The sequence below is a fragment of the Arvicanthis niloticus genome, chromosome 5 (genome assembly GCF_011762505.2).
Source record: "Arvicanthis niloticus isolate mArvNil1 chromosome 5, mArvNil1.pat.X, whole genome shotgun sequence".
Classification (NCBI taxonomy): domain Eukaryota; kingdom Metazoa; phylum Chordata; class Mammalia; order Rodentia; family Muridae; genus Arvicanthis; species Arvicanthis niloticus.
In genome coordinates this window covers 86130121-86155119 of record NC_047662.1, presented here as the reverse complement: position 1 = coordinate 86155119, position 24999 = coordinate 86130121, and the positions used below count along the sequence as shown (strand labels likewise).

Genomic DNA, 24999 nt, shown 5'->3' with positions numbered 1-24999 from the left:
GGGGGTTTGAGACAGGGCTTCTGTATATACCAGCCCTGACCTGTACAATTTTAGTTTTTAAACATATTTGTCAGCAAATGTTTCCCCAATGTTCAGGGATTCAGAAGGTACCAGTGTGCAGTATAAAGTTTGTCTCTTCCCCTAACGCTCCTGAGTCCCAGCAGTTGGTGACAGGTCCCTTCCTTCATCTGTTAGCCTCACTACAAAGCACACCAGTGTGGGCTGGCCCTGAGAACTGCATAGATCAGTAATGTGTATCCATAACCAATTGGAGTAGAAATCTTTTGCCTTCAAATTTACCAAATCCACTGTCTTAGATTTAACTTCTGTCTTGGCATAACTCAGAAATGACCTGAGTAGAAAGCCTTAACTGAAGAACTGTGTCAGTCGGGCTGGCCTGTGGACAGGCCTCTGGAGAACTGTCTTTATTACTAATCAATAGAGGAGATAAGCCCACTGTGGGAGGTGCCATTTCCTCTAAGTATAGGAGAACACTAGCTGAACACCAGCCTATACGAGCTAGCTGACAGGCAGTGTTCCACCATCGTTTCTGCTGTATGCCTGTGACTGAGTTCCCTGGTTAGAGGCAATGTTAACGGAATACAAAGCAGGCCTACCTTCAAGTTCCTGCCCTCATTCCTCTTGGTGACAGACTGTGACCTGAAAGTGTAAGTCAAGGAAACCCTTTCCTCCTCTAAATTCCTTTCATTACAACAACAGAAATGAAATTAGAACAGACACCAATGGTGATATTTGTTATGGTCGTCTAGGAGGAGCTGAAGTTGGCAGAAACATTCCTGCTCCTTGTTTGTCGTGATTTCACTATCACAGATGGAAAAAGAGCCACACGTGTTTTATTAGCTAGGTCAAATAAAACTCACATAAGGCATTATGAATTTGTACTGAATGGTAAAGCTAACCGTCCAGGCATGATCTGTGGGCCTTTTTTTCTTCATGCTTTCACTATGGCCTTCCCCAGATTTTCTCCTTTCAACATTCCCATGAACGCTGCAGGCATTTTCTCAAATCCTTCAGTGATGTGTTCATGATACTGGATTTTACCCTGCATCAAAACAATAAATATTATGGGTTGATGTCATTTTCCAAATGTTCTCTTCCTGTCCTAGCAACAAACTGATCAGATACACCATAAGAACCCTGGAAGTCTGAGGTGTAGGCTCTCTCACCCGTGGATAACAAGATTTATATACAGAGTGTGCACAACACATTACAGTGTAATAGTAAGAAAAGTGGTCCACTGCACAAGAGGCCAACAATACAGGGATCTCAGGAGAGAGGCACACCCTCAGCAGAGGCTGTTTACGTCATAGCTAGTAGCCAGATGATAGGAAACACTGCATCTCAACTAAGACTGGAGGTGGTACAGCCTGTTCAGGAAATGTAAATACCACAGAGCTTCACACCCTGTTCTTCGTTCTAACCAAGGTTTCCTCTACATTACTTCAGAGATTGGGAGACAAGGGTTCACATCACAGAAGATTCTTCATGTACTTCACATGTTCAAGGATGTTGGGTTTTACTGAGAAATGGTTTAGCTACTGTAGTCCAGTTTGACCTAGAATTCTTGGCCCTTTTATCTCCTTGGATTACAGGCATGCACCACAAACACCCAGATGTAGGGTTTTTGTTTTTAAAGAGGTTTTATGTAGAAACCCAGACTATCTGATAATTTTTTCAGAATATATTCCAGTGATGGCTGAATACTCTTTATAGACTTATAAAGCATGCCATGGGCCCTCAAAAAGTACAAAAGTGGACATCTGTCCCTGACTTGAAAGCCCTAGCTCATTCCTACCCTTAAAGGGACAGAGACCTGCATAAGATAGAATGCTAAAATCTAGTGTAATAAATAAAAATACAGAATGAATATTGCTGTGGGCTGAACTGTGCCCTACTTGCCCACCAAATTCCTTTGCTGAATTCTGAAATTTCCCAGTACCTCAGAATGTATCTTCTAAGACAAGGCCTTTAAAGACATAATTAAAATATAATGAGGTCATATGAGTAGGCCATAATCAACTAGGGCTGGGGTCCCTTTTAGGGAGTAAAACAGACACACTCAGAGAAGACCGTAAGAAGATACAGGAGGAATACTCTGAAGAAGCAAGCAAGTTCAGAATAGCCTCTAGAACTTCAATCAGATCAATTTCTGTTATTTAAGCCACACATTCTGTGGTGCTTTGTGACAGTATCCCTACTGCAAATACTAGTGGAGATTTTCATAATAGGGAAAATTAAGGTATAACATGAGGGTATATGGAAGCTTCCTGTACTGTCCTTTCAATTTGCATTTAAAAAAGAAAAAAGAAAAAAAGCAAGGGCTCTCAGTGAGGAAAAAATGTTTGCTGAGCCTTTGGACTCAATCCCAGTATTGGGCTGGGCGGTGGGGGCAGGGAACAAAGAAGTGGATTAGAATGAAATGAAGAGAGCTCAACTTCATTTAGCAAGAAGTCCAAGCAGTGAGGAAATGGGACTGAGGAGTCTGACAAAAGGTCCCAGAGCCAAGTGGATCCAAGAGCAAGAGACACATGGTGCCTTTGACAAAGGTTGGTGGAATGGGGCTAGCGTCAAAGCCTGACATACGGGTCTGGAAAAGAATGTAAAGGAAAACACTATATGTGCAAATATAAAGAATGCCACCTCCAGGCATTTTGTTATAAAATGGATGGATTTGAATAGCCGTGGAATTTAGAGCAGCTGTGGACATGGTGGTGCATGTCTGTAACTCCAGCATTCAGGATGCTGAGACAAAACTATCATGATACACAGTGACACACTGACTTCATCACTGTCTTTACCCCCAAACCCCCCCCCACCCCTGCCAAGAAATTTAGAGAAGTTTGTTTCATTTTTTTAAGATGAGAAAAGACTGTTTCTATTTGAAAACATTGATCCAACAGGCATAGAGAAACAATATTACAAGAAAGTAAAGGATTGAAGACTGGGGTTTGTGAGTTGGGAAAGCCTGTGGGAGCTGGTGGGGAGATGGAGTGGCTTGGTCCCCTTACCTCTAAGACCCAATTCATCAAGTCTGTCAGAGCCTTCTGGCGGACTTCCTCTTGCCACCGAGTAACGATGAACCCCTCCATGCGGAGTTGCTGATAGATAACGACCTCAGGGGGTGGACCTGGAAAAGTAGGGTGTGTTTGTGGGACAGAGTCCGGGGGGCGTGTCCACAGTGAAGCACAAATACAAATCACTGTCATGGTTCTCCAAGCACTCCCCACCCCACCATTTTGTTTCCTCCACTCCCTTCTGATCCATGGGGCTGCCACCCACTGCCACTAACTGTGTGGTGGGGAGAATAATAGCCCCAAGGACATCCACAGCCCAAACCCCAGAGCCCATGAGTATATTACATTCCGTAGGGGAAAAGAGAACAGTGCGAGAAAAGGCTGCACTGGCTGCCTGGTGGCCAGCATCTGAGAGCATAATGTTCAATTAGTCTCACACTCTCCGAGAGTCAGCAGTAGATGCTAATGGAGTGGGAGGGTTGGGAGAGCTGAACAATGCATCCTTGGCATCCAGCATAACTGAAGTCCATTCACTACTTTGAAGAAAGTACCATCTGTAGTGAGGAAAATGGAACCTTGTCTGGAACCAATGGAAACCAGCACATAGTGCGTGGCAGACGCAAATGCAGAATGAACACATCAAGTCATAAAGAACTCCATGCTCAGACCACTTCTGCAGCATGGCGCTCCTTCAAAGGCTCATAGCAACCTGATTTTGTTAACCGTATTTTATTTTGAGTTAAAGGTTCAACCTTGGCTAGGGAGATGACACAGTCAGGATAGTGCTTGCCATGTAGGCATGAGGACATGAGTTCACATCCCCCAGCACCCACGTAAAAGCCAAGCATGGTGATTCAAATCACCATGAAGCACAAATACAAATCACTGTCATGGTTCTCCAAGCACTCCCCACCCCACCATCCACCCCAAGTGGATCCCCAAGGTTGACCTCTGACCTACACACATACACTTGCACATGCGCGCGCACATACACAAGCACACAAACACACACCTGCACATGTGCGAACATTCACAAAGGTTGAAACTTTCATTTCCTTATCTTGGAAGAGGTTTGTTGGGAGCTGACTTGTAGCAGAAAGCATCTCTGCTCCAGACAGAAGCATCCCTTGAACTCAGACAGGCATCAGGATGAACTGATGGGCCCCAGCTCCACTGAGAGACAACAGTCTCAAAAACTAAGATGGAAAGCAACCCCAAGTGGATCCCCAAGGTTGACCTCTGACCTACACACATACACTTGCACGTGCACGCGCACACACACAAGCACACAAACACACACCTGCACATGTATGAACATTCACAAAGGTTGAAACTTTCATTTCCTTATCTTGGAAGAGGTTTGTTGGGAGCTGACTTGTAGCAGAAAGCGGCTATCAGCTTTGCAGCCATCTCGAGCCATATACCCTGACATGAGACTTGGATTACAATAGCCTACAACAGCTGAGCACACTCTGATAAATATCTTGTTTATCCCACATATCTTGTTTTGCTGTTTAGTGCCCCCAGCTGCAAGTCGCACGTGGTATCCACGCCTGCAAGGCACAAGGTGCACGAGCTATCAACGCTATACATGCCTGTAAGGCTTATGTCATATCCGCGCCTACAAGGCACGTGGCAAAAGCATATAAATACCCCAGATTTCCCTTCAATAAACGAGACTTGATCAGAACCTCTGGCTTGTCTCCATTCTTCAAGTCACTTCCCCTTTATCCCCATTCTCTCTCTTGCTAGACCCTGACCCGCAGACCGGAGCAGCTTGGGCCAGGACAGAGGTTGACATACTTTTGCTGACCTATTCATCCTGACAAGAATGTTGATTTCTTTTTTGAGTGCAACAAAGCAAATCTGGCTATAAATTGGTGGAAATAATGACTTGTCTCCAAGGTCTAATGAAACTGGACTGTGCTAGAATTTCTGGGCCTCAGAAACAAAGCAGAATCCCATCTGATTAAAAAAGGTCAGTTGCCATCTCTAAGATCTGTCTGAGTAACTAAAATTACAAAAACTAATTGCACCGGGCGGTGGTGGTGCACACCTTTAATCCCAGCACTTGGGAGGCAGAGGCAGGCGGATTTCTGAGTTCAAGGCCAGCCTGGTCTACAGAGTGAGTTCCAGGACAGCCAGGGCCACACAGAGAAACCCTGTCTCGAAAAACAAACAAACAAACAAACAAACAAGAAAAAAACCCTAATTGCTAGAAAGACTAGATCAAATTACTATGTCTAGAACTATTTGGTTATACTTATTTGAACTACAGTTTTAAAAATGTATCCTGGAGTTCTCTGGGTAGCAGACAGATGGTTTCCCATGATTCCACCTTAACATCAATTGCAAAAGAAGATGGATGAGGGGTTTGTCCCTATCAGTGAGGTTGCCAAATGAATCTGGAATGTCTTTGCTGAGTTATCAATGCTGACAGGAAATGCTGATTTCTATTTGAGTGCAATAAAGCAAACATGGCTATAACTTGGTGGAAATAATGACTTGTCTCCAAGGTTGATTCTCCACAACCCAAGAGGGACTCTGTGATCAGTTCTTCCTCAGCCTCTTTTGCTCTAAGCGCCTGTCTCCAGCAGTTCTGCTGTCAATCTGTGCTATGAGATTTTATCCACACTAGTCAAGCCCAGAACAGAAGTAACCGGTTGTTTTGTGATCAACCATAGACTGATTATAGACACAGATTCCTTCTTCCTCTTCCCCCTTGGTGATTTCAGATAAATCTGTCACCCTGATAACAGAGCAGGGACCCTATATGAGGAGCAACAGCACTGGGCTTGGTTTTGTGACAGTCACTCATTTTGTAAGAGGCTCGCACAGGATCCTCATAGACCAGAAGCAGGGCACTTGAGGCTCTTGATTGATACTGCTTTTGGACCTCTGGGAGTATAAAGGAGAGGTGTGGAGTGATGGCTTCAGTGTAGGAGAGTAAAGGAGAGAGAGATGAAGAGCACAAGAGAAACAAGAGGCCAATCAAAGAGTGTGGACAGCAGGAGGGTGGGATCAGCCATGCCTCTTTCTCATTTTGGGAAAACTGTCAGGGCATATCAAACACAGATAGATGGTCAGCCCACACCTGTGAAGACATGACAGCCATCCCATCCCTTCCCATATCTGTGAATCTTCCCTTTGTCCAGCCCTCTACATCTGCAGGAGCACAGTACCTTGGGGACGTGGGCCAGTGCGGTTGTATTGAGAGATGGCACCACAGATGGCAATTCTTCCAAATGTCTTCATCTGGTGTATAACAGTGTTTGAAAACTCTCCACCTACCTAAGGAGACAGCCAAAAGAGGAAAGAAAAAAAAAAAAAAAAACGTAAATACTTTCAAGGATCCATTTAGGAGAACCAATAAAATTGGTTGAATCAGTACAGCAGTTGTAATGATTGCAGCTAAAATACATCAGAAATGAGCATTTCCAGGAGGTAGAGGCAGGAGGATCAGAACTTTAAGGTCATTCTCAGTTACAAAAGTGAGTCTGAGGCCAGCCTGGGTTATATTAGATAGTTTGCAAAAAAAAAGAGACATTTTCATTTAACCTCAGGAACATACTTTGTATAGCATAAAGTTAGTGTGTTAAATATTATAATCTTCTACATAGCCCAATAGTCTCATATCCTATAATCTAAAAGGTATGTAAGACCACACAAAGGCATTTGTGGAACAAAGCTATGGAACTCACACTTTCAAATTTCAGAATATACTGCAAAGCTCAATTAAAGCAGCATGAAAACAGAAAATGCAGGTCAGTGGGACCAGACGGAGACCAAAGGAAACCGTTACATTTGCTAACCGTTGGTTTTCCACACGAATGAATGTCAAGACAGTTCCTGAGGGAGAAAGCCTTAACACCTGGTGCGGAACTACATAACCACATATGCAATTGGTGCACAGCCACACAGACAAGGTCAATGGCTCTTCCAAACTGTAGCACACAAACATGTCTGCTGACAAGAGTGTCAGATCTAACCCTTCAACTCTCAATAGAAGCAAAGAAATGCATATCGGTGACCCTGAGAGGGCAGCATTCTTAGACAGCACAGCAAATGCCCAACCAATGACAGAAGTAATCGAAACGTCTGTGTTTCTGGGGATACTATCCAGAGAATGACGATAGCTCGTGGAGCTGGAGAAAACTCCTGAAAACCATATCCAGTCAACCTTCATTCTCACAAGATTACATATTTGTGAACTGTATTACTTGCTAAGATTCACCTGTGCCTTCAAAATGGGACCCAGGCCGTCTGCAGACATAGGTGTTCCCAACAGAGACTGAACAAGCAAGGCTTGTTCTGCCTTCCTGTAATACAGTGGTGACAAAGGATGGGGACAGTGGAGCCTGGGCTTTGGGCAGAATAGAGTGGAGAATGGATGTCACTTCATGAGTTTAAGGGCCAGTTACCTAACACTTCATCTTAGTGTAATGCCTCTGAGCCTAATTCCTCTTTTGTAAATAAACAAAAATACCAAAGGCGGGGGTGAGGGGAGGTGTATGCTAGGATTTAAGATTATAATCTGCACGAGAAATGTTCACGTGTAGACGTTTCTCCTAGGAGACATGTAGTTCAGTCATCCTGGTGACCTTATGGAACACAGTACTACTAAAAATAAATAAAGCTAACTGCAACAAAGAGGCATGTACTCACATACATAAAGAACTCAGATAACCTAGATGAACACTAGGCTATACACATTTCCCCAAACATGATACACGTATGTCCATGAGCAATCTTCAGTGCCATTTGTCACAAGGAAATGTAATTCGAAACCACCTTGAGATATCACTTCAGACTAAGATAAGAAAACCAGCAATCACAGGTGGCGTTAAGGCTATGGAAAGAGCCGGGCGGTGGTGGCGTGTGCCTTTAATCCCTAATCCCAGCACTTGGGAGGCAGAGGCAGGCAGATTTCTGAGTTCGAGGCCAGCCTGGTCTACAGAGTGAGTTCCAGGACAGCCAGGGCTACACAGAGAAACCCTGTCTCAAAAAAAAAAAAAGAAAAAAAAAGAAAAGAAAAGAAAAGAAAGAAAGAAAGAAAAAAGGCTATGGAAAGATTCTAATCCTTCAAGACGGCTGGTAGGAATGTAAGACAGTGCAGTCACTTTGCAAAAACACTTTGGCAGTTCCTCAAAATGTAAAAATGAAGTTTCCATGTGACCTAGAATTCAACTCATAGGTGAATAATGTGACCTAGCAATTCAACTCATAGGTGAATACCCAAGAGAAATGAAAACAAATTCAAACAAAAATTTGTACATGAACATTTATAGTAGCCTTATACAATGGTACAAAAATGTAAAGAACCTGATACCTATCACCTGATAAATAGACAGAAAATGTGGTATATCCATACAATGAAATAGCATTCACTCATTCAAAAGAATGAAAGACTGATACCTACCACAACATAGATGGATGTGGAATCATTTTGCTAAGTGAAAGAGGCCAGGCACAAAAGAACACATTTTTGAGGGGAAAAGGAGGGTGGCAAGGGTAACTGATGATTAATGTTTCTTTGAGGAATGATAAATATTCTAAAACTGTGGTCATATAGACAGTTAAGACTAGAACTATAACTTCCTTTCTTTTGCAGTGCTGGGATTGATTGCAGGTCTGTGTACATGGTTGACAGCAGTTCTATTACTGAGTTATATCCTTAGTCTAAAATTCTACAATTGGTCGTTTGGTTGTTTATTCATTCATTGCTTGATAATGGAAGACAGGATCTCACTATGAAGCCCAGGCTTGCCCTGAGCCTGCTATCCTCCTGCCTCAGCATTGTGAGTATTGGGATTATAGGCATAGCTACTATGTCTGGCTATGCAGTTTAAATGAATAAATCCCATGGTCTGTGCATTATATTTTAACAAATCCCTCCACCCCCAAAGAATGTACTTTATTCATATGTTCTAGCTGGAAACTTTAGAAACATGTTCCTTTATGTAATACTTTATTGGTAAAATCAGATAAGCTCAGTTTGTACTTACATTATCAAAATAGCAATCATAACCATCTGGAGAGGCTGTCCTCAAAGCTTCTTCCAATGACTTTACTGTCTTGTAGTTAAAGGCCGAGTCAAATCCAAGCTTCTTAAGATAGGCAACCTTTTCATCAGACCCTGCTGTACCAACAACTTTGCAGCCCTAAATGGGGGGAAATGCCACCCATTAAAGAGGCGGAAGCATGGTCCAATTCCACTTTCTCAGGCTTACACCATCAGGTTGCCCAAGAACACACCTTGTGCTAGTCAACTTTCCCACGCTATGAAAACCATCTGAGAAAACAAGTTAAAGGAGGACAGATTTATTTTGGCTCACAGCTTACGATGATTTATCTCATAGTCACTTGCTTCCATGTGTCTGGAGTATAGTATATGCATCACAGCAGAAGAGCATGACATTAGAAAGCCACTCATCTATGGCAGCCAGAAGAACAAGAAGGGACAGAAACAGATAAGGAGAATCGAGAACAACCTTCAAAGTAAGTCCAGTGACTTACTTCTTCCAGATAAGCCCTTGCATTCTAGTTAGTCATCTACCAACAATGTCACCAGACCATGAATCTATCACTAGTTTGATCCACGGATGAGGTCTGACCCTGACCCCCTAACCCCGCCCCCTGACCTCATAACCCAATTACTTCACCAAGGTCCCACTTGTGAAGTAGGACCAAGAAGCAAGCCTTCGATGTATGGGAACAAATATCCTACCCAAACCACAATACAACCCATACATGAGGAACTCCACAGTAACAGACCCGGGGGGTGAAACTGGTCCCTGAGCCAGACTAGAACCCAGCTACAGCTGGCCTGATTGCTCAGCAGATCCCATCCATGTTTGTTTTGTTTGCAGGTCACTTCAACCTGCTGCTTTTAATAACCTAGTCACCTGACTTCCTGGGTTCTTTACTCTGGGGTGCCTCTTCTTTTCCCCCAAAGACACATATCCTATCCCAGTGCTGTGGGCTTTGTTGTTGCTGTGTTTTGGTTGAAGGCACACATGTGCTTTTGTGTGTGTGTGTGTGTGTGTGTGTGTGTGTGTGTGTGCGCGCACACACACACACACAGGTGCCTAGGAAGGCCAGAAGAAGGCATCAGGTCCTCTAGATCTGGTCATACAGATGATTGTGAGCCACTGTGTGGGTGCTGAGAACTGAGATTGGGTAACAAGTGTTCTTAACTCCTGAACCACCTCTTCAGCACAGTGCAGTGGCTTCTTCAGAACACCATTTGACACCCCCCTCGAGGATTTTTAAAACTTTATACTTATTATTAGTCACATGACACATTAGTATGGGTGCATACATGCCACAGCAGGCATGTGCAGGTCAGGAGATGGCTCTGTGGAGCTGGCTCTCCCCTTCCCCTTGCATCCTTACAGCGGGTCCAGGGACTGAACACGGGTCGTCAGGCAGGTACCACTTGCTCCTTTACCAGGCAGTCAGCTCTCCAGCTCCCCATATTTTTAATAAAACATTTGCAATCTATATATTGGAAATACTCCTAATTCATTTTATAAATCTAGCCTATGCTGAATATAGTTAGACATTCTGAGTTCAGAAAAAGAAAAACCAAAACCTTCAAATCAAACTCATGTGTAAAAGACAGAGGCAAAACTTCTCTCCAAATGTTATCAAATCAGGGACTGGGGTATGTATAGCTCAGTGGTAGAGCCTGTGCTAAGCCTGTCCCAGACCCTGGGTTCAATTACCAGCCTTACCCCCAAATCTACTAAATCAGTTCCAAAGGTGAGATGAGCATTTTAGCATATGAGATGCTAAAATGGCTCTGGGAAACAAGTGCAACCCATTGGTTGTAGAGTTAACATGACAAAAGCCGAAACAGCATTTATAAGATTCAGCTGCTTTTCCCTTACGTATGTAAATATTTCCTACAACCTCATTCATGTTCAAGCTCCTATTAGTAATGGAGAACAACCCTTGGCTATTGATTATAGCCCAAGATTCAACTCTATTCCCCTTCCCCTGTCCCTATAAGAACACATCCTAAGTCCTGCACACAAGCCTTTGGCAAAGCTACATCGCCCAGGTAGGTCACCTGAGAACATCTGCGCTATGAGAAGCCAAATCCTGACCAGGTCTGAGCTGCCTGCTCTCCTGTACACTCACCCCCAGACTGCATCCCTTGAGCAGAGACCTGGCCAACTCACAGTCTGCACTCTGCCTACGTTTCTATTGCAGGAGCTAGTTCCCAGACAAGGACTCTATGCTGACCGCTCATTTCTTTCTATGCAATTTAGCCTTTGCAATGAAGCCACGTGGGTGATGACTCCTGGGTTACAAGTCCCTCTCTGTAAAATTCTTGGGATAATCATGAAGGAAGGCAATTAAATTGAGCAAGAATACTTAGTAAAAATACTGCTGCTGCTACTATCACTAATTACTACTACTAGTAATAGCAACAACAACAACAGAAAGATAGCGCTGGTACTCGGCAGTCTAGCTGGGCCCACTCCTGACCTGTCCCGGAGTCAGCAGTCACACCGGTCAGCTCATCTTTACTACTGTCTTCTCCTCATCGTGCCCTCTCAGCCGCTCACTTCTAAACTAGTTGCCGCAAGCTGACTGCACACCCCGAGTCCAGAGAGCCCTCCGCAGGCAGGCGCTGCTGTTCTCAGTGCACACTGCGGGTCTTGCAGAGGGGAAGACTAGGGGAAGACACTTACCTTGAGCTTAGCTATCTGCCCCACAACAGAGCCCACTGCCCCTGCCGCTGCATTGACCAGCACCGTTTCTCCAGCTTTCAGGCCACAGATGTCAAGCAGGCCAAAGTAGGCAGTGAGGCTACAGAAAGAACATGAGGATGTGTGAATAGCACTCTCCCTTCCCCTCTCCCCCTCCCCCCTCTCCCTTCCCCTCCTCTCCCCCACTCCCTCTCCCTCTCCCCCTCTCCCTGTCCTCCTCCTGTGCCATATAGCCCAATCTTTTAAATGACAATCTTCCTTCCATTTCACAAGTGCTGGGAAAACATATTACACACCAACACAATTTCACACACACACACACACACACACACACACACTTGTCTCTCTACAACCTAAGTGCCACATTTTCTGACTCTATTATTATACCAATGTCAACCAGCATCTCCTGTCACACTCTGCCTCCATGGGATCTTTAGAGTCAGCTTTCAACTAGACACACTGACCTAAGGAACAAAACGTCACTTCCTTTCAGAAACAAAACGAAGGTAAGAAGGAAAGATCAACAAAAAAAGAAGTCCTAGGTGGAATTTATTAAGCTGCCTTAGCCTAAAGGGGACTTAAAGAATCAACAATTTAGAAAACATTGATTTGGACTCCCACCCCCTTCTGTTCTTTTTCTGAGACAGATCTCTCCGTGTAGCCCTTGCTGGCCTGGAACATGCTATGTAGACCAGGCTGGCCTCAAACTCAGAGATCTGTCTGCCTCTGCCTCTAGAAGGATGGCGTTGAAAGCATGTGCCACCATGCCTGGCTTGATTTATTTTTATTTTTACATTTTTTTTGAGATAGCATCTAGCTATGTCTCAAGCTGGCTTTTAACTCATGATCTTCCTGCCTCAACTTCTGAGTAGCTGGGATTATATAAGACAGGAGACAGGTTGGTTTTCAATGTCTCTTGTGTGTTAAAAACTGATTTCCCGAGTTGGCCACACTGGGGGATGTTGGAGCCTTTAACAAGTGGGGTATCTCTGACATGATTTTGCCCCTCTTTCATTTAGCCTCAAGAATATTTGTACAATACCTTTAACTGACAAGTAAGAACTACACAAATGCAGATAAAGATATGTGTGTGTAGTACATAACATGTTTTAAATACACATACATATTAGAATAGCTAAGTTGAGCTAATTAACATACACATAACTAATTTTCAACCTTACTTATTGTTCTAACTATGTCTGTCCTGCTGTACATCAGCAGTATCTCTTAAATGTACATCTCCTAAATAAGTTTGTATCTTTGGACCAACCTGTCTCCCAGGCCCCATCATTACACTCTCCCTTCTATGGAGTCCACTTATATTACAGTTGGAGATGAGCTGACTCTACCCCCTGCCCTCACCCCCACAGCTCATGGCTTCCCCAACAATCGGTTTCCAAAGCATCCGTGCTCAGAGATGCGGTGTTAGCAAAGTGATCAAACCATGAGGACTCTGATGTAATCAAAGCATTATTGTATGATGGATTCATAATATGAGGACATTATTAGGATGTAGGGACCAGCTGGAGGAAGCAGATCACTGTGGGCAATGCCCTAGAAAGGTGCATCTCATCTCTAGCTCCTTACTGTGTTTCTCTTCTTCCTGGGCGCCAAAGGATAGGCAAGTCTGCCCCATCATTCCCCTGGCACCATGATCATGCACCTTGTCCATCAAAGCAACAGTGATGAACTAAAGCCTCTGAAACCATGACCCAGCAGAAACTTTCCCTCTATTAAAATTTCTGCTCTCAGGCATTTCTTACAGAAAGAAGCTGACACAAGATGAAAATGATCATGTGGTATTTGTCTTTCTATACCTGACTTACTTCATTTAATGTCCTCCAGGTTCATCTATGTTATCATAAATGCCAAGATTTCCTTCTTTATAAGGGTTATACAGTATTCTTTTATATGTAATATTTTCTGTATTTATCCACTAACTCAGTTTGAGCTTCTTCCTTTCTTTTTTCTACCATTTGTCTCTCATCAGTCTTTGCCTCACATCTCTCCTTGTTTATAAAGTTACAGTGTTGGACATTCTGACAACCAAAACCTAGCCACAACACTTACCCTGGCATGCCAACTGTCCCCAAAGCCAAAGACAGTGGTAACTTGTCCGGCCACTCTGCAAGCAGCTTTCTCAGGCCATTCCCATCAGAAATAGAATGTGATGTCCAACCCAATAAAGCCACTACAATCGTTCCTGTTGGGAAGGCTGAGTTTTTACTCTCCACAACTCTGAAAGATAAGAATACAGTAAGACATGTGATACCTTTTCCCATTCATGGGAGTCAAGAGTCTGTGTGGGGAACGTTCACAAGAGGGCACTGAGGTTAACAGTCCGTGACTGACACCCTGGGGAATCTCCCCTTAACTCTTGTGAGAGCCTTCAGAGAAAAACATTCACAACTGGTCCAGCATCCATCCCTGTCCCTGCCCACATCCCTTCTTTTGAGCAAGGGTCCTCCATCCTCTGCCAACATTTCCTTGATTTGCACGAAACATAAAACTTTACAGAAGAAAGGCTGCTGATAGGTAAGACAGGTGGAGAGGACACTCTGCACTGGAAGAGAAAAATTATTCTGACATAAAAATTAAGCCACTGAGAATTTTGAATTTATATATATATATATATATGACAAAAGCCATCTAGGAAAAGCTGTGGCAAGTGAGTTTCCTAGAGATAGCCCACCATTTTGCATAGCTGTTATGGGTCCATTCTGGAGGGACATAGTCCCAGAAACTTCGTCCCAAGATTGTTTCTTGCTACTGATAGGCCTTTTCTACCACCTATTACATAGCTAATAGTTCCTGGACATCAGCTCACACTACTGTGTAAATTTCCTGAAGATCAACATGAAGATGAATGTTCATGAATTAATGCTGTTTAGATGAACTAATGACTATATAGCATTTCTGACTTGATTCAAATAATTTTAGGGAGAAAATGTAAGGAGAGGGTTTTAATTGTTTTGCCAGAAAGATGTAATAAAATTAGAATAAAGAAAAGAATGTGTGCCTCCTGCATAGAATCATAAGTAAAGACTACATGGTAAGGAATGCAATGAGCTTTCATAAACTGCACTGAGAAGAAAAATAGGCTTAGGGCAGATTTGTGATCAAGGAAAAACATTCATTCTAGGTCAGGCCCAAGGATGAGGCCACTGGTGTGCACTATGATAAAGCAAGGCCATGTGAAACTGATGCTTTGAACTTATAATGAGATTATAGAATGAAACACTGCTTTGAACTTTCTATCAACATCCTTCTGTAATTTCTTTTTATGTAACATTTTATCTATGAGTTAATTTTATAGAGAACTTTTATCTATGAAGGTATGAAAAGGCTGAGCGAAGAAATAAAGTGTGACTATTGGGGCTCTGTTCTATCCACCAGATGTATACATGTCTGTCTGTCTATATGTATGTACATACATACATATGTAGGTACATGTGCATGTGTATAAATATGCATGTACACTTGTGAAATTGATGAAACAGGTGGTTGGGTATGACCAGAGCATGTGTGTGTGTGTGTGTGTGTGTGTGTGTGTGTGTGTGCGTGCGTGTGACTTTCTTCCTTTCTTTTCTTTTCTCTCTAGCTCATGAAGAGTTAGCAAACTTTGAGCTTCTTACTTGGCCTATGAGGGGCCCTTCAGCCAAAGAGAGAAGAGCCTAAGTAGCTAAGCCCCCCTTTTTTTAATCCCTTGCTGCTATCAGCAGGATTTTGCTGTCTTCCTCGGGAAACTGGATGCTGGGCTAGCTCTCAGCATAAAAGAAAATATCAATACCTCTTTTTCATCATTTTGGAAGATTTCTTAAACAAATGAGATGAAACCTGAAAGCCACAATTACAAGTGTCCATAATTTTAAGCTATGATTAGACACTAGAGAAGGCAACGACCCGAACATTTGTTACACTAGCACCCCTGGTACAGATGCAGTTTCTGCAAACCAATAAAGCAGAGGGAAAGTCCTGCAGACATTTTTATGCAAAGGACACAAATATAACTCATAAAAGAAAGTTGACAAAGAACTCACAAGAAGACTAACATCGCAAGTAACAAAAACAATGCCAACTGAACTGAAGAGTCCCCCCCTACTCCCACCATACCCCAACCCCTGTTCATCTCAGATCGCCAAGATCAATGGCCAAGGAGGGCACGGGGATCAGGCAAACAGGTTCCTTGATACTGCTCAAGGGAGCAGACACCCATGCCATTTATTTTTTTGAAGAATAATTTGTCAACATCTTTTCAGCATAAAAATATGTATCTCAGGGCAGTGAGACAGCACAGTGAGTAAAAGTGCGTGTTCCACGAGTCAGGAAACCTGACGTGAATCCCAGATCCCACAGCAGATGAAGAGAAAGAACTGACTCCTGGAAGCTGTCCTGACCTCCATTTGTGCATCATGGTCCATGCATGCCTGCACCCCAACAGCACACACTAATAATTATAAATAAGATAGCGCACAATTTAAAAATATATCTGTAAATATTATTTATATATAATATATATTTTAATATATATTATATATATATGATACACACAGCTTTGTGTAGAATTTGTATTTGGGGGAATATAATATAAAGCATTCTTGTCTAAGTGGCCAAATAACACACACATACACATACAGAGAGAGGGGGGAAGAGAGAGAGAGAGAGAGAGAGAGAGAGAGAGAGAGAGAGAGGCAAGATTCATTAGGAATTACTAGTAGTAGAAAACTTTGAATATAGCTGTTATCAGTAGTAGGTTTAGTTAAGTGGAAGGCGGTAATAGAATAATCTATAGCTTTTAACAAATATAGATGGTATATTTATGTACTGACAACAAACGATGCATGGCTTACCGAAAAAAGCCAGGCATATCAAAAACACATAAAAGCCTGTACTTAACAGGGTCTGAAATAATACATTAACAACTGACTCAGAGATAAACCTTTCCATTTCCAAATTTCAATGCATTTGATTTTTACAGTAATCATGAATAACTATATAGGGCTTTATTTATGTCACTAAAAGTAAGGATGGCAGAGAGGCTGAAATGACAGTTCTACATTTGTGACAGTTTGTGTTGTCAACTGGCCTGGTTGAGCGCCACCTAGGAGATGAGTCAGTGTGCACCTCTGGATGTGTCCTATAAGGGGAGTAACTAATGTGGGAACGTCCTTGAATGTAGGCAGCATAGGCTGCCATAGGCTGAGAGCTCAGACAGAAAAAGGAGCAGAGAGATGAAAGCCAGTCAGCACAGTGCTCTTGCTCTGTCTATATATCTCTATCTAGCATCTATATATCATCTATATCTAAATCTATGTTTATATCTATATCATCTATATGTATCATCTATGTCTATATTTATATCTACATTTCTATATCTATATCTGTCATCTATATTCGTACCTATCCATACCCATACATATCCTTCTCTCTCCCCCTTTCTGCCTGGAGCCAAGACGAACTCTGTGACAGGCTCCTGCTGCCATGATCCTTCTCAGTTCAGGCTGAGAATCAACAGAGGCAAGGGCCACATGCCAAATCCTCGGAAACTAGGAGCCAACAAGCCACTTCTCCCTTTAGGTCATTTCGCTCGGGTCCTTGGTTATGGCCACATCATTCTTCCTTCTCTCCCAGGAGCCACAGAGCCACACAGGCTGGAGAGGCAGCTGCAGTGGGCAGCAGGTGGACAGACGCAGCCCGGCAGGCAGGAGCCAGAGGAGACGCTTATCCAAACAGCAGGACCGTGTAAATACTTGCCTGGCTACTTGCTCTCCCATCATACTGTCGCCCTCCTTCAGTCTTTTTGCTGCGACTCTGAAAAAAACAAATCCATCTTTAGTGTGCAAGACCAGCTGAAAGAAAACAGCTTGAATATCGAGCCAATGGCAAACGGCTGGGACACTGTGTACAGGAACAATACCCAATCTGCCTGGGCAGCACAGCCACATGTAATACAGTGTGAAGTGTTTCTGCCTCGGACCCTAAAATACGCACTCTATGAATGTGCGAGTCCTACCACTATGTTTGTTTGGAGGTGAGTTTCTGTCAATGGCATTCAAAATACAGCGCAAACTAATGTTACCCCAACATTAACCAACCCCAAAAGGATGGTAATTAACATTTTGTTTCATTCAATCATTCAACAGAGTCTCCCAATAACTAGTCTTAACTTGGGGTCTCTCTGCCTCAGCTTCTCAAGGTATGAACCACCCTGCCCATTTGCTAGTTAGCACTGTTAAGTGGTATTTTTCAACCAAGAGTTGAATCTTTGTCAGCAAGCTATGAGAAAAAAATACTATATGATTTATTTATTTATTTATTTATTTATTTATTTATTTTATGGCTGTATTACTCACTTAGGTTAAAAAATTGCTAAAGCACCATTGAAGGGCATTTATTCCCTTCCTGACCTTCAGTGTTTTCTGAGTCATGCGTTTGAGTCAACTATGGACCACATAATTAAAACAAAATACTGGTAAATAGAAGATGAGAAGAGATGGTTTTAGTCTTAGTAACTTCTGCTCAATTATTGCAGTAGGAAATGGCAAAGTGTGGGGTGGCCAGCTCCCCACACACACACACACACACACACACATCAATTCTGCCAACAACTCCACTGAGCAGTGGAAGGCACGCTGTGCAGAGCCGACCTTGCCTACAGCTGGTGAGCAGCCATGAATCTCATCACGGATACAATCCAGGGGAAAACAGACCAGCCTGGGGTTTTCCTCAAGGCCTGCCTTAAAAGACAAGCTCTGGTGCTTCAAAACATGGACCAACATACAACTTAAGAAGTCAAGGAGGGAAACAGTACCTCATGTAAGGATCCACAGAGAGGAACAGGGCTTCCAGCAGGACCTCTACAAAAGAAAGCATTCCAGAAGCAGTTAGAGACTCAAGACTGGCATTCTGCTTAGGGGCAGAAGGTACTATTCATAGTTAACTTTACTGTGCCTTGGACGGCTTCCAGAGCCTTGTGCATGTGAGAGACACGCTCTTACCATGAGCTTCACTGCCAGCTCCCCACCTGTGGTTTCCCATCCAGCCCAGCCCAGGTGATGGTGATAACGACAGTGCTACTTGTGTTATTTCAGATGGATCCATCTGTTTGCTGTTTTCAACTATTGGCCCATCCTATTTAAGGTCAAGGTAAGTGACTTACCCAAAGCCACATAAGTACCCACCATGGTACAGTGTTTATGTAGTGTCTCAATTATGTAGTGTCTGGACAACCTGCTTAGACCTATGGGATTTTTAAGAAAAGTAATATAAGTAGAAACTTGCAAAGTCCTCAGACACTGGAGATTGCCAACCCTGGGCTGTTCTAGATCCACCACAGGAGCACTACAAGGAAAGAACCCATCTGGCTGGCTACAAGGGCCTCACAGGAGCCTGAGCCCAGCAGGAAGCCTGCTATCCTTAGAAAGAGACTTTCTCTAAAACCGTTGAGCAAGGTGAGACCTACAAAAGAACCACTCAGCTTATACTAGCCAAATTGCTAACACTCAGAACTGTTAACTAATTTAAAAAAAAAATTGTCTGAAGTCAAACTTCAGGACTCTGTGAGGTAGCAGATGAAATTGTTGCAACCCCTGCTAAGATCTTCCTTACCTCCATTTTTTAAGGGTGGGAGCTCAGTCGTCTTCAATTCAAAGTTACTGTCAGTAGGGAAGCCTTCAAAGTGCTTCTTCAGGGTCCAGCTCTTGGCCTGCACCATCCTGTTGTACCTAGAACATCGTAAACATGTACTCAGTGATCATCTGACCCCTAGGCATAGCACTGAAGCCAGAAAACAACAGCCCTATGATCATTTACCATATTATCGTTTTATTACATGCATTTAGAACTTTCTGGTATCAGCACTTCACATATCTGATCTCATTTTACTCCCATGATTTTCTCGTTAAGACTCAGATGTGTGGATGCGGAAACAGGCTAAAACAAACTCTCAAAAGCAAAGAAAATGTAACCTGGCAAATTCTGTCCAGGCCATGCTGGACTTTCTCTAGAACATTAAACACTAATGGACGTGCAAAGTCCTGCAGTTTCTCGCCTCTCCTGCAGTGAATCTTCAGGGAAAACTTCAAATACAGAGAATCAAAATCCCCAGGGTTGTTTGTTTTGTTTTGTTTTGTTTTGTTTTGTTTTGTTTTGTTTTTTTTCCTACAGAAGCATGGACCTCATAGCCACTAGGGGGCGCAGCGGCCCCATCTAATTTTTCTCTGGTTTTGGCTCCAAGGCGGAAATCAATCACTTGTTTTAAACTTGCCTCCAGACAAAACCAACAGATAAACACGGTTGCTGTGTGCTTTCAAGGGGTTGAGACACAGATCAGCACATTATCAATCACGTGGGACCCCAGTGAATTCTTCAGATACGCAATCAAGGCTAACCAGTTAGTTCACGATGCCCCTCTCACCCTGGATGGAAGGTGGAGAGCCAATCCAAAGCCCAGCCTTTCCTAATGACTTGTGGCTGTCTGTGACGTGGGTTCATGAAGCCCAGGCTGGCCTTAGTGATCTTGCAATCCGAGCCTCATGAGAACCACCATCAAGTGGTGCTGATAATCGCAACCGAACCCTCTTACAAGAGCAAGTGCTCTTAACGTCTGAGTCATCTCTCTGGCCTCCACGCCACCGCCAACCCCAGTAAGATTTTTAAACTGATTTAAAAAAAAAAAAAAAAAAAAAGCTAAAACTTACCTTGATAGAACATACCTTGACAATGTACGCACTGCTGAGTGCCTAGCACACCCGTCGCCTTCCTTAGTTCTATTTTTATGAGACATAATCTGCACGAACTAATCATTATTGTTGACAAGAGTTGCACTTCTGATTCTGTGCCCTTTCACTAATACTTCTAACCCTTCTCAGTCTCTAATAACTATCATTTCACCCCATATTTCTGAGTTCAACTTGTTTTTCTGATTCCAGTGCGTGGCTGTGTAGCCCAGGCTAGCCTTGAACCCACTATGTAAGCAGAAGCTGCCTTGGAATCTTCCATCTTGCTTCTACATGCCGAGATAACAGGCATGCTCGCTCAGCTTGAATCTAGTTTATTGATATTATTAATTCGTGTGTACCTGATGCAGGTGTATGAGAGAGGGCGCACGCGTATCACTAAGAGCCTGAAGAGACTTCATGAGTGGGTTCCCGCCTTCCACCCGTGGTCTCAGGGCTCAAACTCCGGTTGTGGGACTTGTGTGATAAGCACCTTCACACACATGGCGCCATCTACCTCACAGGCGGATTTCCATTTTGTTTTAAGACTCTACATTATTCCGTCTCTTTTTCCAAAAAGGCAGACCCTGGTCCTTCTGAACTCTCCACTGATCTAGGAGGACCTCCTTGCAAAGGGTCCTCTGGGTTCATGGCCTGACTTGCAGGTCTGGCTTTTACTGCGCATGAGCAAATCCCCACCCCTGTCTTCACTTTTGAATCAGTTTAGCAATCCTGCAAACTCCATAGCCCAGCCCTTCCTGAGTGCTGGCAGTTCCGCTGCATGCACCTACAATGGAACTGCAGGCCATTTCCTAGCGCGGGTCTCAATCTCTCCAAGCGCGTGCAGGACCCCGAGACCATCCCGGCCTCCCTAACTTCCTAAGTGCAAAACCCAGGGATCACTGAGTACTGGTGGGGTGGGGTGGGGTGCCTCGCTCGGCGGGGAGAAAGAAGGAGTTGGAGGAGGAAAGAGGGAAAGGAGAGGGCTCAAAAGTAGTAGTGTGTCTACTTACACAAGCTCACAGAAACTCCTTCCCCGGAGGCCGCTCCGAATGCTTCTCAAAGCGCCCAAGACTTGACTTATACCGGGCGGTCGGAGAGGGCGGGGCTTCTCCAGGGAGGAGCAGCTTCTGAACTTCTGCCCACACACAGCAGGGAAGGGACATTGGGGGAGAGAGAGAGAGAGAGAGAGAGAGAGAGAGAGAGAGAGAGAGAGAGAGAGAGAGAGAGAGAGAGAGAGAGAGAGAGGAGAGAGAGAGAGAGAGAGAGAGAGAGAGAGAGAGAGAGAGAGAGAGAGAGAGAGAGAGAGAGAGAGAGAGAGAGAGAGAGAGAGAGAGAGAGAGAGAGAGAGAGAGAGAGAGAGGAGAGAGAGAGAGAGAGAGAGAGAGAGAGAGAGAGAGAGAGAGAGAGAGAGAGAGAGAGAGAGAGAGAGAGAGAGAGAGAGAGAGAGAGAGAGAGAGAGAGAGAGAGAGGAGAGAGAGAGAGTAAATATTTTTTTTTCTTTTTTACTTAAGTACACAATTTATGTTCACATCAGAAGCAAAGAAACCAAGAAACTACCCAGTTAGGTCAGGAAAAACCCTACCACCTCTTGCCAGCATAAGTTAAGCTGGCTGCTGCTACTTGTCACTACTTCGTGTAAAGAGGCCGGTGCTAGATTCTCTGAAACCTTAACGAAGAAGGTGTGCAGTCAAGGCATCTAAAAATATATATCATAAAGAATAAGATGAATTAAAACCTAGTTGTGGCAGTGGGGAGATGCAGCCTGCAGTACTAGCTGCCAGCAGCCTGGCATCCCCAGATCAAGGATCCCCTTCAGGTTAAGTCCTCAAATTGACTAGTTTATTAATGGTGAGGGATAACACTTGCTTTAGATTTACACAGGACATTTAGAAACCTATGCCCCCTGGGCAATGCCTAAGTCACAGGGCTCAAAGACTGTAATTTGCACCTACGCCTAAGTACTGGAGGGGGTGGGGTGTGAGCTGGTTTACTTACTCTTAAAGATCAGATCGCCCTTCTGTAAAGGAAACGTTGAGGCTTCCTGCTCAGGCTCATGGCAGAGAGAGCACTCAGTTCTTTTTTTTAAAAAAAAAAAAACTCTTAATATTTGACAAATATTCGTCAAATTACCTTGCTGGGCGTCAGACCCCCCCACCCCCGCGACATCTCCATAGGCGACTTTGACATTTTATCTTGGAGTTTCTGATTCCCAGTAGGGAACCTACCCAGGTTTTTGAGTGACCAGCTTCTCTCCCTTCCTGTCTCTCTTTATTTTCCTTCTTTGTGTCTCACGTTAGGACCAGCCTGTGGTACAATGAGTTCTGGATCACAGTGACTTGTTCATTTGTGAATCACCAAGCCTTAGGCTAATGCCATAAGCTGAGCCATAGTGCAAAAATGTTTTAACTTTTAATCTCCATTACCCCTTCTTTGAGTCCACGGTTGTTACTATTACTGACTGCTTTTCATTCCTTTTCTCTGATGATTCAGAAATACATATATATAAAGGGCTTTCCTGGTTTTTAACCTTAGTGGAATCCTTCTATTTCTTTATTTATGTGTTCATTTGGTTGAACCCCATGCCTCACAGATGCTCAGCCTGCACTCTGCCACTGAGCTGTGTCCCCAGCCTTGGGCTTTGGGGGAGGAGGGTATTCTGGTTTAATGTCACAGACATCTTCCAAATAGACAGGTATAGTTTATTATTTGTTTATTGTATTGTATCGTATTGTTCCCTGATTGCGGTATACAACCAGTAATTCCTCAATGCTGGGTTGCTTCCTCTCCATGACTGCTCCATGACTACAATGCTATAATGCACCCTTGTATGAAGAACTACATCATTCTAACACCTTTATCCCCACAGGCATCAAGTCCAGAACATCTTTTGATTGCTAAATTATACCCCAAAATCTAAAATCCACATTGTATGCAAACTCTCTAGTAAGGACTGAATTCTGCCCCCATTCAGATGCTGAAGTCACATCCCATCCTAGTGCAGACTAGAAGCACATTTGAAGAAAGGATCATTAAAAGAAAAATGAAATGACTTCATATGAGTGAGCTGTATCAGGGAATTAGATGGAATTCTACGCAGGGCCTCAGGCACGCACATTTACGAAATGAGCAAAGTCCGAGCCCTCCTGTTCTTGTGTAATGTGAACAAGAGTTGGTGCTGTTTAATGTCCAAGGATGATGTTGAATTCTGTGCCTCATTTTGTTTCTTCCTCTCCTACTATAGTGCTGCATCCTTGAGATCATCGGCTCAAAAGAGAAAGAGTTTGAGCCCAGTCTGGGCTACATGAGACTGTCAGAGAGAGAGAGAGAGAGGGAGAGAGAGACAGAGAGAAAAAGACAGAGACAGACAGACAGACACAGAGACGGAAATGGGAACAAAGAAACCAAGAGGAGAAAATAAAGGTTGAAAGAGAAAAAGAGAACACAAAAAACAACTACACACACATGTGAGCATACACATACATGAATGCACACACAAAGAGACACCACACGAACACACCCACATGTGCATGCACAATTCATGTACACACAGGTGCACACACACACCTGGAAGATGTCATAATAGTAACCTGTGGTAAGAAACAGAATTTTTTCAAAACACATAAATTGAGAGAAAAGGGAGAGAGAGAAATGAGCAGCTGAGCGAGGGTAATGTGCTGTAAACACCAATGGGCATGAAAAACTCCACCCTTTGGCCCCAGGGTCCACAGTCACACATGAGCAGTTTAGAAATCACAACACACCCCATCTCAACAGAAGAAAAGGAAAGATTCCCACGGACACCCTCAGACTGTTGGCTTTGTTTCTCTGATAGTTGGCCCATGGGGTGACATCTGATTATAGCATGCCTTTCCCATTTAGGGCATGGATGGTTATGGCTTCCTCTATTCTCTGGCAAAAAAAAAAAAAAAAAAAAAAAAAAAAAAAAAAAAAAAAAACAAAACAATCAGAGCAGCAGACAGTATGGGCACCGAGTCTGACAGGCACGCTCTCCAGCTGTTCCTTCTTGCTAAGTCCAGTGGCAGACATGTGGACTGCCTGTCAGGATCTCTTCTCTCTCCTTTCTGGACCACATGCATACCCTATTCTTGTTAGTGTAGCAAGGAACCCAGGCAAATGGCTGTCTCACCCTTTTTAGCTGGGGTTGTGTTCCAGTTCTGAGTAGTATGCAGACGCCTAATGAGAAAAATAGAGCTTTTAAGAAAATTGCTGTTTATTGGAAAATAAAAAGAAACATATTCAATGGGCATGATGCTTTTTCTCTTTGTCCTTCCTGCCTGAACTGTGGTGGAGCCACTCTTGTGACTATCTACAAGGAAGCCATTCACTGTATACATCAGCAGAGGAAGATAAACGGCATCCAGATCACTGAGCATTTGACCAGCGCTGGGATTCCTCCTTTGGACTCCTCTGTGGGGACAGAGGGAGGGATGTGCTTTTCCAGACACCGTGGGGTTGGTTTCTTGAACTATAGAATGCAGACTTGACCTGGGAAAGCGCAAGGCT

General features: G+C 43.6%; 1 protein-coding gene across 1 annotated transcript; it reads right to left on the bottom strand.

Moving 5' to 3' along the window:
* Positions 1 to 836: 836 nt before the first annotated feature.
* On the bottom strand, positions 837 to 21632 carry Ptgr1 (prostaglandin reductase 1). The gene is made up of 10 exons (XM_034503953.2): positions 21486 to 21632; positions 19364 to 19479; positions 18567 to 18612; positions 17510 to 17566; positions 13826 to 13993; positions 11738 to 11855; positions 9041 to 9196; positions 6218 to 6326; positions 3030 to 3148; positions 837 to 1063 (listed from the first exon to the last, which is right to left on the bottom strand). The coding sequence occupies exons 2-10, from the start codon at positions 19467 to 19469 to the stop codon at positions 953 to 955; spliced, it is 990 nt and encodes a 329-aa protein (XP_034359844.1). The 5' UTR covers positions 19470 to 19479; positions 21486 to 21632; the 3' UTR covers positions 837 to 952.
* Positions 21633 to 24999: the final 3367 nt, after the last annotated feature.

What these genes read in the sequence shown, in the direction of transcription:
- Ptgr1 (XM_034503953.2), bottom strand. Translation starts at nt 19,469, where the DNA reads ATGGTGCAGGCCAAGAGCTGGACCCTGAAGAAGCACTTTGAAGGCTTC. An exon ending in GGGACAGTTGGCATGCCAGG is followed by an intron (nt 11,856 to 13,825) that starts GTAAGTGTTGTG and finishes TTCTTTCTGTAG; the next exon opens with CCTCACTGCCTACTTTGGCC. An exon ending in ATGATTGCTATTTTGATAAT is followed by an intron (nt 6,327 to 9,040) that starts GTAAGTACAAAC and finishes CTGTCTCCTTAG; the next exon opens with GTAGGTGGAGAGTTTTCAAA.